This window comes from Phaethon aethereus (genome assembly GCF_964289735.1).
Source record: "Phaethon aethereus genome assembly, chromosome: Z".
Classification (NCBI taxonomy): Eukaryota; Metazoa; Chordata; class Aves; order Phaethontiformes; family Phaethontidae; genus Phaethon; species Phaethon aethereus.
Window position 1 is genome coordinate 30,838,192 of NC_138577.1, and position 15,994 is coordinate 30,854,185.

The window sequence follows — 15,994 nt, forward strand, 5'->3', positions numbered from 1 at the left end:
GCTTATATTTATGAAGAGAGAAATTGATCCAACAATCCAGACTAAGAACAATTTTGGAATACCCCACAGGATTTAGCACATACTCTCAGATATGGGAGGCATAAGTTCAAGTCTATTATCTGAATTCAAAAGAGCACAAGTTTGATCTTGCACTTCCATGCCCAAAGCCAAAATGCCAACCTGGAGTACCAGGCTACTCTGCAATAGACGTGTAGCGTATCTTAACCAGAAATATTTCTATGAAGCTACGCTCTGCCTGTTAAAACTGGAATGTCTCAAATCAGCAAACAGTTTCAAGAAAATCAGTATTTTCTAACAAAAGACTGTTTCATGGGAAGGTTCTTGGTCGTCTCAGCAAGTGTCCTCTCCTTCTGGCTAATTTAGAACAAGCTTTTGTTGGCAATATGTATTTAACCCAGATTACCAAAAAATCACAAGAAAGCATGCATGAAAATTAACGCAAAGTAGGATCCAAGACATCTCACACTCAGTAGATACCAACGACAACTACGTAAGCTAAGAGACTCAAAAAACTTGAAGAGACATCAAATATGTGGCCATTGCTCTGGCGTAATAAATACTAGATTTGGTTGAAGTTTGTTAGCTGCAACCATATCATTTTCTGTCTAGTCACACATTATTGAAACCCTGAGTACAAAGCAAGTGCAGTACACTCACAAGTTTTGTTTCCTCCTTGACTTACCTACCAATCAGGCAGGCAACTAGTACCCTTAGAAAATACTTAGCAAAATCCTCCAATGAGGAATATAAAAAGTCTTAGGTTGAAAACCTCTTTTATGAAATATCCTTCTTCCTGAAACACAAAAATCCTGTGGCAGCAAGAGTGCTTTGCAGTGCTGTAGTTTTACGTAACAGCCTGCAAGGTGTACACAGTTGTCCGTCGAAACAGCTGTGTTTTGCTACTGGTGGAGGACATGGTTTCCATAATATAAATTGACGCACTGAGGCTGTCAATCCCGTGTCAACAGAAAAATAAAGACATATAAGGAAAACAGTGAGACATGCAGAGAGCCCCCATGATTCCTAGGGTTCCGTCTTGACATCCATCTTCCAGTCACTGCTGCTGCCTTGGACTTGCAGTCCCTCCTCTTAGGAGAGAGCAACGGTCACAGTAGAAGCTGCTACTCATACACATTTGCTAAGAGCCCATTGTGCTGGCCCTGCCACAGCTCTGCCTCCCACTTAGTCTTTTTGTCTTACGTTCAACCCTGGGCATGTAGACCTCCAACACCCTGAATCTAACATTCATCAAGTTAACTACCACAGAGTTAGCTAAATGCAAATTACTATTTCAGCACAGTATCAGAGTTGTAGAGGACTTACGAAAAGGAAAAAGACTTGCATGAAGATTATGTTTGTGTCTATGAAAACAAGGACACTGAATACTGTAGAGGGATTCAAGAGCTGAAACAGATGGTAACATTCCTTTGCTTTTGCAAAGTAGCTGTCATGATAGTAAGAATAATAGTAAGAACACTTCGTTTTTGCCACTTTTTATCTGCCTTGATCTGTAATCTGTGAGCTCTCTGCAACAAGGGCAGTCTCCTACTACAATGGCCAGAGCTGGAGGACAAGTGACAGGTCACTCTGCTCACTGCTCCAGAGTCCTGGGTGCTGTGAAAGCAAGAGTGTCAACTATTGAGAAGAAAAAAAGGCAGGTTTATTTGCGAGCTCTCATAGCTTTGTAAATAACTTCAGGTAAGAAAGGAAAACAAATGTCCGTCCAGAGGAAGTCAGCCTTTCGGACAACGGGGTCCTCACATTTCTACTCCATTTTTGCGGTAACACAGATCAGCTGAAGGATGCCTTCCACAGAAACAGCAGCAATATGGCCTACAGATAATAAAGCCAGCTTACTTGCAGGCAAAGGAGACGGCATGGTCCTGATCATTGTTGTTGTAGCCAAGAGTCTGTTCCCAGATAACGATGCAGGTTTCTGCCACTGCCACCAGTGAGAGACCTAGAATAGGTTGTCACTTCCCACCAGTGTCCATCGTTCTCCTGGTAGCAGCAGGAAAAGTCATCAGGTCACCACAGGGGCTGGGGGCTCCCGCAGGGTGGCAGGGCAGGGCCCAGTGGCCAGAGCCCATCCCACTGCCCCAGCCAGGAGCACCAGGGCAGCCCCAGCCCTGGGCACCGGGCACCTCCCTGGGGACGGGGTTGGGCTGAGGCCAGGCCAGGCTGCGGGACTGTGCGTAGGCCCGGCTGGGGGGGTCCATGGCTGGGCAGGGCAGGGCAGGGCTGTGAGAAGCTGGAGACCAGCCCTGCTGCAGCATCACCGGGGCAGGGGCTGACAGCCCCAGGGGCTGACATAGGGTCCTAGGCCATGGGCAGGGTGGGAATGCCCCAAGGGGCTGGGCAGGGCCCCAGCAGCAGCAAGCTCACCCCACCATGGCTGTTCCTCTCCTTCCACTGAAAAATTCAATTTCACATAAAAGGTCACCTCTTTTGCTGATACTCCCAGCAACTTAAATGGCTTATGTCTCAACAGATACCAGCAAGAAGAGAGACATGGTACTGAGCTAAACACCTCAGCAATTTGTTCCAGTGTCAACAATCATTTATTCTCCTGTTGTGTAACACTCTGTAGACTGCTGGCCAACAAGTCGTGCAGCGAAACGTACAGCATTCATTCAGCATAATGGTCTATGCATCATGACATCTGTGCAATGGTCTGAACTGAATACCACGGAAGAGATGAGTTTTGATTTAACAAAACCTTCGAGTATGTTTCATTGAACCAAAATGGCCTGTGAAACATGGACAGAATAATTTTGGAAAGCTCTCTGTTGTGCTCTGAGCCTTATTCTGGCATGGCTTAAGCTCATAAATCTCTATGAAGAGGGACGAGTGTATACACGTATCATTCTTCGGATTCATTTAGGAGCTTTAGCATGTGCTGTGTCCTTGTGTGTCTTTCAGGAGGACATACAGATTGTTGCTTCTCTGGAAAGAGAAAGCATTGGAAGAAAGTAATCCAGAGGCAAAAGTCTGGATGGAAAAGCTGGAAACAACCCAACTGTTCCAGGATCAAAAGCCACCGATTAAAAACGCTAGCCTGTTCTGAGTACAGGGACAATAATCCTGTGTGCCCAAGAAATGTCTCTGTTTGTTATTCTTAATAGGAGGAAAATTGACAACTGGGATTTCTCAGAACTTGTTTATTCCACTTCTTTTATTTCACCAGCATATACATCAAACGGGTTACTATATGCACATATGTTGGTCTATTTATTGCCCTTCTTTTAGAAAATGGAAACCTGTTACTGCAACTCTGTTTTTCACCTACTGTACCATCGTCTTTGTACCTGTCTTTGCTCTCTCTCTCTCTCTCACGTATTCTTGGTGCCCAGCTGACATGGTAGAAACTCTAGGGAGGGACCTCATTCTGCTGCCTCAGCTCAGCTAACACCATTCTTTGCCTTACAGATCCAGTATTTGCTGCTGTGGATCTGCAGAAGCAGAGCTGCCCTGTGCAAAGGGGACAAGTAAAGGGTGCCTCACAACTATGTATTCCTGAGACTGCAAGACTATAGTCCTCCTGGTTTGCTGAGGGCTCTCAGCAATCTCAGGATAATTATGAATAATACTTTTAATTGAAACATCCAAGGCATTGATGAATTCCAGACTCTGTTTAAGGAGCTGAAGCAGATAGACACAACAGCACAGAGGAGTCAACAGATATTTTTCTGATTGTGCCATTATATTTATTTTGCCACAGGTAAGGGAAATTCTAACAACTGCAACTACTTCGACCACTAATTTTTGAGTTAATTTGTCACATATTTCTCCATATAACAGCAGCAAGTTTTTCCTACTGCAACAGTCAATTGCTATGGGCAGACTCAGAACAAACAATCTGTGAAAAACTCTCAGAGCATGTTCCCATTCATAAAGAAGTAACCAGCTTAAACAGGCTTAAAGTGAAGTAAAGTCTTGAGAGGCAGTAGCCTGAGAAACAAAGTAACATCATTCAGTTTAAGTTATGATTTTTCTGATATTGGAAGGCTGTTGGGCATGCAGACTGTCTTTTACGTGTCTAACTTAATCTGTATCTGAGATTTTAAATTCTGATAGAGACAGTGAGCCCTGAGGATCTTATGCATCAAGAAACTGTAAGTGCTTTTCCCTGAATTAGTCATCTCTGTCTAGCACATTTCATCCTGTAAATGTGATTTTAAAACAAAAATCTGACTGAAGCAAGTATACAAACTCATGGCAAACCATTTTGTTTGGACGCACTTTGAGTCTTACAAATTTATCATCCAGCAATCTGAATTCTGACAATATTTTATGTAAATAGAGATTTAGGGGTATTCTGATGCATTCCTTTATTGAAGTTAATGAGATTATTTTAGATTTGTCTTCCTGTAACAGATATCACCAAACAGCTCTTTTAAGGCTTTCATTCATTTCAACAGCAGCATATTTTTATATTCTCCACTAGTTCTCCTTCTACATAATCTTTCAGGAGAAGGCAGCTGATGTTAATAGCATCTGGAAATTTGGAGATGAAGCATGCAAATTTATGAAAGATGTAGCAATTACTGAAGTAGTTTAAACTGCAGAAAGATAAATCAGCCACACAGCTCTCCTAATCCTGATTAATAGTTTGCTGATGAAATTTAGAAACTAATTGCTGCTGCTGACGCCCTTCTCTGAACTGTGTCCTGGGCATTAGTCATAGAACCAGAAAGCTACTAACCTCATCTGACAAGCTCCCCACACTGCTACAAAAATGGAAGAAGTTTTTAAAGCATTGGTTGAGCTCCAAGATCAGCTGCCAGAAAACAAGTCTGGGAAACACAGCCCTATGGGATGTTTTCAAAATCTTTTGTCCTTTTATAGCAGAAAATTTGCTTTTATTTACTTGCAAGAGCAAAATCCCTTATGTTATAAAAGCAGGGCTCTGTATTATTTGGAAATTCCAGCTGGGCTGGATTACCTGGGTATACAAGCAATCAGTCTCCAGTGCTGTTCAGTTAGTTTGACAACACAATGTGGATCTGTAAAACCCCTTTCTCTTGGAGAGAACAGCAAGTTTCCCACTCTGATCAGCTATATAGTACATTTCTTTAAATATTTCATGCTGAAAGTTAAAGAAGTGCCAACTTTCAGTTCCCTAAAGATATGATTGAGGGGAAAGCTGTAAAATTGATTCAAATGCCCAATACTGGCAGAAACTTGTGAGGGTCACACAGCTTAGGACATCACTAAAAGATTCGCAATAAGGTAAATATTTATTGCTAAAAACAGCTCGCATCGCTGAAGTCTTGCGTCATCTACAGACCAGTCTGTATTTTACAAATAAACTCCCTGGCATATAAGATATTTTCAGACAGCTGCGTTGTATTGAAAGTTGGTAAGGAAACTGAGGCAGGGAGAAAAACTTTAGGCATCACAGTCATTGCATAACTGCCCTGTCGGCACTGTCACGGTTCATTTATACAGCAACTACACATGCACTGAGGAATTCAAACCCAGTGCTCAAGTTGTCTGGATGCCCATATGCCCTGGTTTCAGCTGGGATAGAGTTAATTTTCTTCATAGAAGCTAGTATGAAGCTATGTTTTGGATCTGGGATGAAAAAAAGTTGATAACATACTGATGTGTTTAGTTGTTGCTAAACTGAAACCAGGATACAATGGGATTGAATCTTGAGGGTTCAGATTAGCCTTTACATGGGTTTGGCTTCAATGGGAGGTCAGGAGGCTTTGAGCACTGAAGTGCTGCAGGTACAACAAAGCTCATCTGACCAGAATGTGCCAGGGTGTACAGATTAAATAATGCCGTAGAGCAGCTCTCCACGCTGGACAGTAATACGTTGTTCAAGCACCCTTAGAATTCACAAGAGACAGAATTTATCAGGAATCTGAAGAACTAATGACAGGATAGGAGAACCAGATTAAGACAGGAACACAGAGAGTGCTAGGAATGCAGAAACTGGTCTGAGGTCAGAAGACAGGAGCTGCAAAATTGGAAGACAGGCTACAGTACAAAATGCAATTGTTTTAGGGCCCTGCAGAAGGATACAAGCAAAGGAAAAAAGTCAAGTGTAAAGACAGAGGAAAGTTAGAGGAATCCTCTTGCCTACCTAGAAGAACAGACAAACTCCATAGGCCCTTGCATGACCTCTGTGAGACACCTGTCCCTCTTTCCCAACTTCAACCACCATCTGACACTCAGGGTAATAAAGTTAGGCCAACACAAATCACAATGCCCTCAGTGTTTTAGTAGATCAAGCGCTGAAACCACTTCTCTTGATTCCCATATAACTGATCTGCAGGGTTGAAGTCCACCAATGCTTGGGACAGCCTGCTTAGCAAGACCTGAAGATGCCTTTCTAATGTGTCAAGGAAATTGGATGTTTGGCTTTTTTTAGAACTGCACCATAAAATCTTAATCACAAATCTCCTCAAAGGAGACAAGGCTTCTACTAAGCAACTAGAGATGCTTCCCTTCTCCCTGAGACCGAAAGCATCTGCAAGAGTTCTACTCAAGATCACAAGATTAAGATAGTCTAGGAGCCTTACATACGAAGCAGAAACAGGCCTGAGAGAGTGGTTTCTCACAGCATATGGCACACTGAGGCCACCCCTGCTTGCTTTACATACCTCTACAGATAAAACTGCATGCAGCAGGAGATGCTGCACTCTGTGGGCTAAGGCACCCAGATGTACTTCAGCCTATGGGAACTCACCATCAAACTCCTACAGGCTCCTTCCAGTCAAAATCCACACTTCTCTTTCTTCAGCATGATGATGAAGGCAGGAGTTTTTTCCAAGTAATATGGGTGCTAATGAGGTCATACTGATGTCTCAAGACCCGCCCAAGTTTCATGGAAGTATCTCATTTTGGATGAGCAAGAGAAACTTCAATATTTAGAGGTAAAAGGTACAGAACTGGCCTAGTGACAAAGCATCAAAAAGCAGTTGAAAACTCCTCAGTCCAGACCTCTCATGGGCAAATGGAGACACAGTCTAACACCACACCACAATAAATGGCAATACATTCTGAAAGGTACAAGACATTCCTGCCCCTTTCTCCAAGTTAGAACTCAATGACCTTGCAGAACACACTTGGAAAATATCTATTCAAAAGATACATTCAAAGCAATACAAATCTGTGCCAGTGACAGCAATAAAGCCAAGGCATCTAAGTTGTTAATCATGGGACACCGGTTCCCATTCACAACAGAAAGAAAATAAACAATCATTATAAATTTAAATTCTCTTACTTTTTACAGATAGAGACTCAAAACCACATTTTTAGTTCTTTCGTAACAGTCCATACAGATACTTACAGACAGTTAATGACAGGCTAACACATGAAGTGGCATGTCTATTGCTTAAAGGTATCCTCATTTTTTAAAAAACAGCATTCTGCTCTGATTGACCTTAACCTACAAACTTAATACTAGACTTAACTCAATCAAAGCAAAATGAAATTTGTAACCAAGTTTTCCCACATGATGAATTATTTTCTATGAAAAGCTGTAGCCAATGAATCGCATAAAATAAAGAATATTGGCACGATAGAACTCACATCAAAATACAGAATAAATTATTAGCGAGGCAAAGTTAAATTATTATGAAGCGTGCTCATTCAAAAGCACTTGTAACATAACCCTACTAATGAATAAAAAGAAGAAAGAATTTCTGTGCCAGAATCCAGGAAAGAAAAAAAGAAACACTGAAATCTATTTAGTTTTTCTTATAAATCAAAACCATGTTTGTGCAGATTTACAGACTACATATTTGAATTGTTTGCTACTGAATTCATGAGGGCTCAAATTTGTCTTTCATTCTGCATTCTACTGTTTGACTGGTTCTTGGGACAGATAAGGGAGAAATACTTAGGGAAAACACAGATGCTGACATGTAACTGAATTTCTTCTGTTGATGATTTTATCTTTGGTAATTGTGATGTTCCAAAAAGGGACGCCTGCAACATGTTTGATTAGACATACCATTAGCCATACCAATTCTCATACTTTGTACACTGAATCACATTAGGAAAAACCATGTGGTTGCAATACAGGCAAAATCCCTCCAAAGGCTGCTGCTGTTTCAGCCTCTGAAAAGACTATTACAGTGGAACCAGTGAGACCTTTCTGCATTATGTTCCAGTTAGAAAAGAGTGACAGGCACCTGCAAAAGCTGTCTGAGCAGTGGTAAGATTGCCTACGGCTTCTGAATGCACATCTTCCACATTGTTCATACCTCAAGGTATTGGACACCAGAGTTGCAAGAAGGCCTCAAGATGTGAACAACTGGCAGTTCACTGTTACAGCACAAAACAGAGTTAATTTGCTGATTCTTTTGGCTTCGACTTGAAGCACCCAGGAAAACTAAAAGTTGTCAATAAAAGTCTGTGGAGATTTTTTATTATGTATTACTTACCAGTGCCAAAGCTTTCCTCTCCACAAAGTGAGCAACGTCCAGAGTCCATGAGGTTGGAAAAATATCTCCATCCTGTTGGCGTCTCATACACAGGAACCTTCATTACTTTTGCCACTCTGGAAAAGACACAATAAAGTATCACACGATTAAGACAGTGCTATTTTTACATATGGTCTGAGATCAGTTGAGGAATATTGTAGGTCTTGCTACATCTCCTGACAGCTTTTACTTTTTACATAAGTAAAAAAAAAAAACAGAACAGATCAACAGCACCATTCAAAACCAATCCTTGCCTCAGAACCTGACTTCAGCCAAAACCCAGGTAATGTTTACACACTAAGTATAGTATTTTGGAAAATGTAGGACATCCGCTCAACAGGCTTTACCAGTATCTTTCTGTTGTTACTGAGCAAGAAACGGTTATATCTAGAGATACAGAGTTTTGTTATACTAATATTTTAATGAAACTTAAAGCATCATGTTGAAGCACCTTCCTTTACAAAACATGGGTGGCTAACACCAATGTGCTTGAAAGACATTTTACTTCTGTTCATGTATTCAAAGCCAAGACAATACAGGAAAGTTTCCATGATGCAGTATCTCCTCTAAAAACGCTTTCCCAACCTCAGCCTGAGTCTGAACTTACTTTCCCTGTCTCCTCTGACATACCTATATGAAATACCCCCACTAGCCGTCTGACCTGCCAGTATTTTAAAGAAGCAAAATAAACCACCATATAAGCTGGATGTGCTCTCCTTCCACAGGTTGTTAACCAGTAATTATTACTGTTATAAACTATAATGAAAAAATCCTTTCTTGGACTAAAAACCAAGAAAGAATAAAAACTCAAATCCTCTAAGGAACCTACTACCAAGCTGGGATTTATGCAGAATGAGTATTACCATTCTTCTTGTTTCTAATTATATTTGCTCGTTTTCACTGTGTGCCTAGGATTTTCAGAGCCAACTGGTTTTTAATATGAAAAATAAGATCTGAGATATAGTCAAGGAATCTGACCACTAAAAAGGACCTTATGATCTCCCTAGGATTGCTGCAGCCATCACACCTAACAAACATTTCCTGAATTCCACCCCCACAGAAGAATATTTGACGTGAGACAATTTACATCATTTTAACTGCAGTCAAGACCTCAAGGCAAAGCCCGTCAATCAAAGCAGGATTCAACGCATTTGACACAATCCGCCTAGAAGTTACATGTCAAGGTGAAAGCAGTCACCTCTCTGATCAACAGAGACATACCTGTTTTCAGACAGTCCATCACTCTGTCTTAAAGTAGGCGTGTAAGTTAGATGGGATGAACTCTCAAATATGCAAATACTGACCCTTTCAAAACCTGGTACATAAATGTACCGAAATGACAGTTCAGTCCTTCAGTATTACAGCCCCTCTCTGAAATCTTTAAATTGTTAATCAGCATTGGTATTAAGTCTCAAAATCCACCTTTTAAAATGAAATAAATATCCATTGCTATCTAAGTTTCCTCCTATTCAGCCTGGTGTTCTTTTTGTACTTAAATATTACATCTAAAAAGAGTGTTTTTTAAATGAGAGAGAGCAAGAATTGCTGATACTTATTTGAAAAGAACGAAAGAGGTACCTGGAGAAAAAAATATTATCAAAATGTTTAATCCTAAACTCAGTTTCCATGACTCTATCCTAGAAGTAGTGGCAAATGTATTTCTCCTTATGTTAATACAGCACTAGCTACATTTTTGGCCCTCAGAAATGCTGCTGTATAAGGGAGGTTATACAGTGCAGAGCTGAACAGGTTTCTGGCTGGCTCTGCAAAAAATCAAGAGCATAAAGGGATTTAAACTTTGTGTGACAGCAACCGCAGGTTTGGAACAGGACGGTACTGCCAAAAACTAGAAATCAATCAACCAGAAAACAATGGCTACCATGCTAGAAGAGCAAAACCAATTCTCTTGGGGTAGCCTAACAATACAGCAGGAATATTTCTACTTGCAGAAATGTTCCCATATCCTAGTACTAGTTTTGGAGAAGGAAATCCTTTCCCTTTCACTTTTCTGTATTCCTCTAGTCTGGGGACAAACAGACTTGGATGGACCTATCTTGACCACCACCGACGGCCTCCAGGGGCTGTAACAGTTTTCAAAGATTTCTATGCACTAGGCTAGCACTGCAAATACAGATGTTGATTGTGTTGGCGTTAAGCTTAAACTAAGCCTTTCAAACAAACAAACATAATATACGTATAAACATATACATACAAAGTTTGTAACGAAATATGACAGATTGTTCCTCACAATATTTTTGTTCTTGACTCTTCAGACTTTAACAGAGTAAATAAGTAGAAGCATACTGAAAATTAAGCACACTTTTTTTTAAGTGCCATTTTACTGAACAGAAGAATCATCACTAGAAGTTTCAATAAATGCAGAATATGCCGTTATGCAACCTATAGACATTTAAGGTGAATGATCACCCAAGAAACATGAGAGGTGTTCCCACAGGAAGATGCAAAAAATTCCCAGAGGTGCAGACTTGGAGGAATAATGTGCTGCCTCAGATCAAACAGATAACAATGCAAACTACAGGAAAATACCCTCAGAGGAAGAAAACTAATATTCTGTAACTGGAAAATTTCTAGATCTTCAAAGCTAGGGAAAACAGAGATTAAATGTGAGATGCTCCTACATCTATCCACACATTTCTACAAGAAATAGGACTGCTATGACTTCAGTGCAAAGAAAGTAAAAAAAGAAGAAATATTTTCATTAACCAAAACTTTTTTTTCACTTTACATTCACCAATCTGCTTTCCTGTAGACAAAATGACAATATCAGAGCTTTCAGTCACTGCTACACTAAGTAGCCAATTTTTTAATTTTTTTTTTTTAAGTGCCAGCTGAGACAAAAGGGTAGCAGCCCTTGTGGACCAAAATTTGGAAATTAGCCTCTATGTACCACTGAAGATTTCCAGCACTACCCAATGCAGCATATGATTTCATGACAAGTCTGAAAGATACTAAGGGAATATTTTATTCTGCTAGGCAAATAAATGCTTAGGAAGAGTGTTTCTGGAACTTGTCATTCTGCAAGAACAATTGCTGGTGAGTTATGGTAAAGATTTTTGATTTATCTATAACAAATCACAGATCCATTAATTACAAACTCTCATGTTTTTAGCAATTAAATTTTTTAAGTTTCTCTTCTTTCTGTACATTTACACTGGAGTCCCTAAATTTGTAGAGTCAGAAATGGAAAGTCAAGTGGTTACCATATTTTTGTCTATATGAGATCTCTTGGTCAGACAGGATACTACTCTCAGAAAGTGAGTTTTGGAACAGGTACTGCGAAGAGTTTATATCTTGTAGTGGTCTCACTCATCAGAATAAATTTTACATGTCCTTATATATAGGTATAATGCATCATCAGTTAGATACTGATACAGTAGTGCTCCTGTAAGGGCAATACCTCAGTCTCTGAATTCTCTGGGTGAAGGTGTTAGCTGCCAAAAGGCCTGACATGATGGATGGAACATACTTCCAGAGCAATTCAAACTAAGAACTGGAAAAAAAAAAAAGCCATATGAATAGGTTCATGGTACTAGTCTATTTGAAGTAAAGGTATTCTATTTATGTCTAACCACACAGTTGATATACCTCTGTTTATATATTCCATGAGTATGAACTATATAGAAGGAACACAACAAACCGTGGACATTCTGGTTCTTGTCACATCAGACATTTAATGGGATTGACTTCAAACAGTATTCTTGCTTGCCTTCCTTCAGTGTAAGTGCTCACTACATCAATGAGATTACACAATAAAGTTTCTTCTGCCTGTGTATAGCACTAATTAGCTCTTGCTAGACTGGGGAATGGGATATTTACACTTGGACCTGAACTGAAGGGCAATCACCTCAGTTATTCTGCCCATATCAGAGCTACGGGTATTTATGTCCTCAGTACACCAAAATACTGCTTAAGGAGGGGAAAAAAAAAATCAAAGAAGAGTGGACTGTACTTTTTGCAATTACATACATTATTTAAAACTATATTTTGTGAATTTAAAAAAGAGCAGGAGCAGCTGTTTTTAAATGGGGAGATAACAAAGTGAGTTAAAATAAGAATATAAATTATTGCAAGGTTATATAGCTAAATTTACCCTCCTACTGCACAATTTCAGTCACATTTTTACTTTGAAGAGCTAGTCCCACACTACCTATACTGACCACCCACTTTATATTAAAACATAGGGAGAACACATACAACACAACGATGAGAAGCATCTGAATTATCTCATGACTAGAAAACAGAATGATTGGAGAGTTTAGTACCAACACAGAACTGTTAAGCCAATTCTTGAACTCCACAATAAGTCTCACCAAAGCATAAGCTGGCCAGTTCATAATAAAAGTAATAATGGACATAATAGTAATCTTCATAATGAAGATCAGAATTTTTGAAAATTTTCTGTCAGAAGAAAAAAAATTCATAGCTAATTCTAAAATTGCTCCTGAAAGCTTTACCAGACTAATGTGGAAAATTTATCTGTTCTGCACCAGGCTACTGGTCTATATTTGTACAGTTGCATGTATATCCCAGACCTTCTTCCTTATACTTCATCGCCACATGCATGTCACCTAACTAAGAAAGCAGAGGGTACAGGGCTCTTGATAGCCCAAATGATTTTCCTTGGAATTACAGTAAAAATATTATTCTGCTTAAACTGTGTAAAAAGATAACTTTCCATTGGAAAAAAAGTTCTTTTTTTTTTTTTTTAAATGGGTTGAAGGAGTATCTTTATGATGCCTTTCTTTTAGTTTTCTACCCAGTGGAGACAAGACTGTTTTTCACAAATGGGTTAATAAAGCAAAGTGGTTCTTGAGGATATCTCCTACTCTGTGTGGTTTTGCACCGACAAAACCACAACTGACTTGAGCAGAATTACCCTGACTTACGTTAACAAAAGCCAGAGGGAAGTTTGTTCCGACCTATTCTCTACAATGCCACAACAAGTCCTGATGAATACACATCATTCAGACACAACAAACGGCCTGCGGCAAGCCGACTTTCTTGAGCCCAGTGAAACTTTCATAACTTCTGAGAATAGATCAGTCAATCAAACAAAATTATCCTGCCAGAGTTGTGGCGCCTGTTCACCACGTAGATAAAGGTCACAACAGTGGGGGAAGGGCTTTCTTTGGCAGGTCTGATGAACTGTTGTAAACGACTGGCTAGAGCTTTGCATTGTAGGTGAAATGCTGGCTAGGGTAAACTACAGCATCACATTCATCATAGAGTCTTAACTTGGAGGAAGAAAGAGATATTAATGAAAGAATCACTGCAGAAGCGGCTGTTGCATGCCCTTGTCTCTCATCTTCCACCACCTGTAGGTATCAGATGCACGTGTGAAGGATGCTCACAGACATTTGGGTGAGCAGGCTTCAAAACATAGACTGGTGTTTCATGGACACCTTTTTTCCCAGTCCTACTCCTCTCTGTGGAGCCAGCACTGAGGTAGACTCTTTATAATTTAGAGAGCAACCAGCCTGATTCTGCAGAAGACTAAGCACTCTCAGGCCCTAACAAACATGAATTGAAGGAATTTGTGGGACAGATGTGGGCCACTGAAGGATTGTGTGTAGTAGCAGCACTTCACAAGAGATCAAACCTCTGTAATGGTTTCTTTCAGAGTTACTGGCTGTAGAAGAAAAAGGTTTCACACTGGGTCTTCTAAATCTCTACATAGCCACTGAAGTAGACTGTGCTATCTAATCTCCAGCTGACAAAAGCCTCCTTTGATTTAAGTCCTGAAGCATATTTTAGTTTAAAGACAGGACTATGGTTTGACTGAAACTAAGAAAACCAGTTTTTATTGCTACTTCTCTAGTCCTTCTTCACACAAAAAATGAAAAGTACCTCAAGTAAGAATCTGTATCTGATTTATCAAGAAAACCATTTCTCTAGCTGAAAGTAACGGTCTTCACACAGTCTAACCTTGGCATACAAATGTGTTTTATTTGATATTTTACTGCCTGAGATGCTTCAGAAATTTTCTAACACTCTGGACACTTCTGAGATCAGAACAACTGACATATGTTTGCCTGTATCAATTTTTCCATCCCTTTGTTAAGAGATCCTGCTTTTGCTATTCTCTAACCACAGAGTATGGTCTTTGCTTTGATGGACTTACTTAAGTGTACTTGCAACCACACCAGAAATTTCATGGATTCATTCTTTTGGAGTACTAAGATGACATTCAGGATTGAAATCCTATCATGCTGTCACAGTTTCTTTTCATCCAATCATTTGCGTTAGTTAGCTCATTTCCTCTCCAAAATTCAAATTTCTTTTGCAAAGAATTTTTTTAAAACTTTATTGAAAATTTAGACACAATATTCACTGTCTTTTTAGTCACCGAGTCCCTATCCCATTCTCACTGCATGATGTTTCCACTTTTCTTTCTGTGCTCTCTTGTTGAACCTGAAGAGCTCTTTACTACTTAATATCTCAACTTTGGAAGTCTAATTCAGCTCACCTTTGGTCAGTTCCCTCTTCATTCTTATTATTACTCAGGATGCAGGAGCCATGACCTAAATGGTTTTAGCTTTTTTCTTCAGTTTCATCTGTAAGTCTCTCCTTCTTTTTAACTATGCAACTCCAACAGCCTGTGAGAAATTCACAGCAGTAGCAATGACAGCACCAGCACTGGCATCAACTATAATGTGAAATGGATGGTCTCCTTCTGGATGTTTTCACTCTGTCTGCACTGCCTTCCCTTAAAAGGCTTCAACTGCATATTGTGCAAGGAGCAGAACTAAAACAACAGTCCACCCCCCTTATATGGTCAAGTATTACAGTGTTACTCCTTCCCAGTCTTTAATTTATTAAGCAAAAGCAGTGGAATGCTAAGCCCTCGCACACAACATGGACAACCGGGACATATCACTGAGACAAGATGTAAACTGTCATGGCTGGCAGAAAGGCCGTCAGGAGCACAAGGCAGAAAAAAAAAAAAGTAGACAAGTTCCTTTTCTTTCTGCTTTCTAGTATGCTACAACTCACAAAGAAAGATCATAGTAACAGAAATCAATAAACAAAAAGCATCTGAAGACACTTCAGCTACAAAGGATCTAAAAACATTTGGCTTATTTAGTTTTGCTTCCTTCCCACCCCTGCAAAGTTTTAACTCTAAAATGCTTCTGCAGGTGGACTAAAGGCACACTGAATCAAGGTCTGGTGTTCATAGTTTCTGTCTTGAAAACTGGTAACTTCAGGTGGATTTTTTTGGCTGACAACAGCTATGGATTTCTAGTAACTGCAGAAATCACCTCCTTGTTAAATTCCATTCAGGACAATTTGAACTCCCTTTCTACCACTGGAGCCTCCTGGCACTCATGCAACATAACCATGGTACCAACTAACTCTTCTGATATTCTCTCCTGCCTCTCAGTCTCACGTTGGCCTTTCCCCCGTGTCTGGAATCTTTCAACAGCAAAAACTAAAAATTATCCCGGCAGAAAGGCAAAGTCCTATGAACACAACCTGCCTTGCTCACGCCTAGTAACACACAGCAACCATAC

The 15,994-nt window shown here is 39.9% G+C and overlaps 1 protein-coding gene across 1 annotated transcript in view; it reads right to left on the reverse strand.

Annotated features, from left to right (window-relative positions):
• The window catches only part of PGM5 (phosphoglucomutase 5), a gene marked incomplete at both ends in the record, with an annotated part of 74,121 nt that overhangs the window by 19,331 nt on the left and 38,796 nt on the right, over positions 1–15,994 (reverse strand). The window contains one exon of the mRNA XM_082012944.1: positions 8,424–8,539. Coding sequence (XP_081869070.1) covers positions 8,424–8,539 — 116 coding nt within the window. The remainder of the gene's footprint in view (positions 1–8,423; positions 8,540–15,994) is intronic.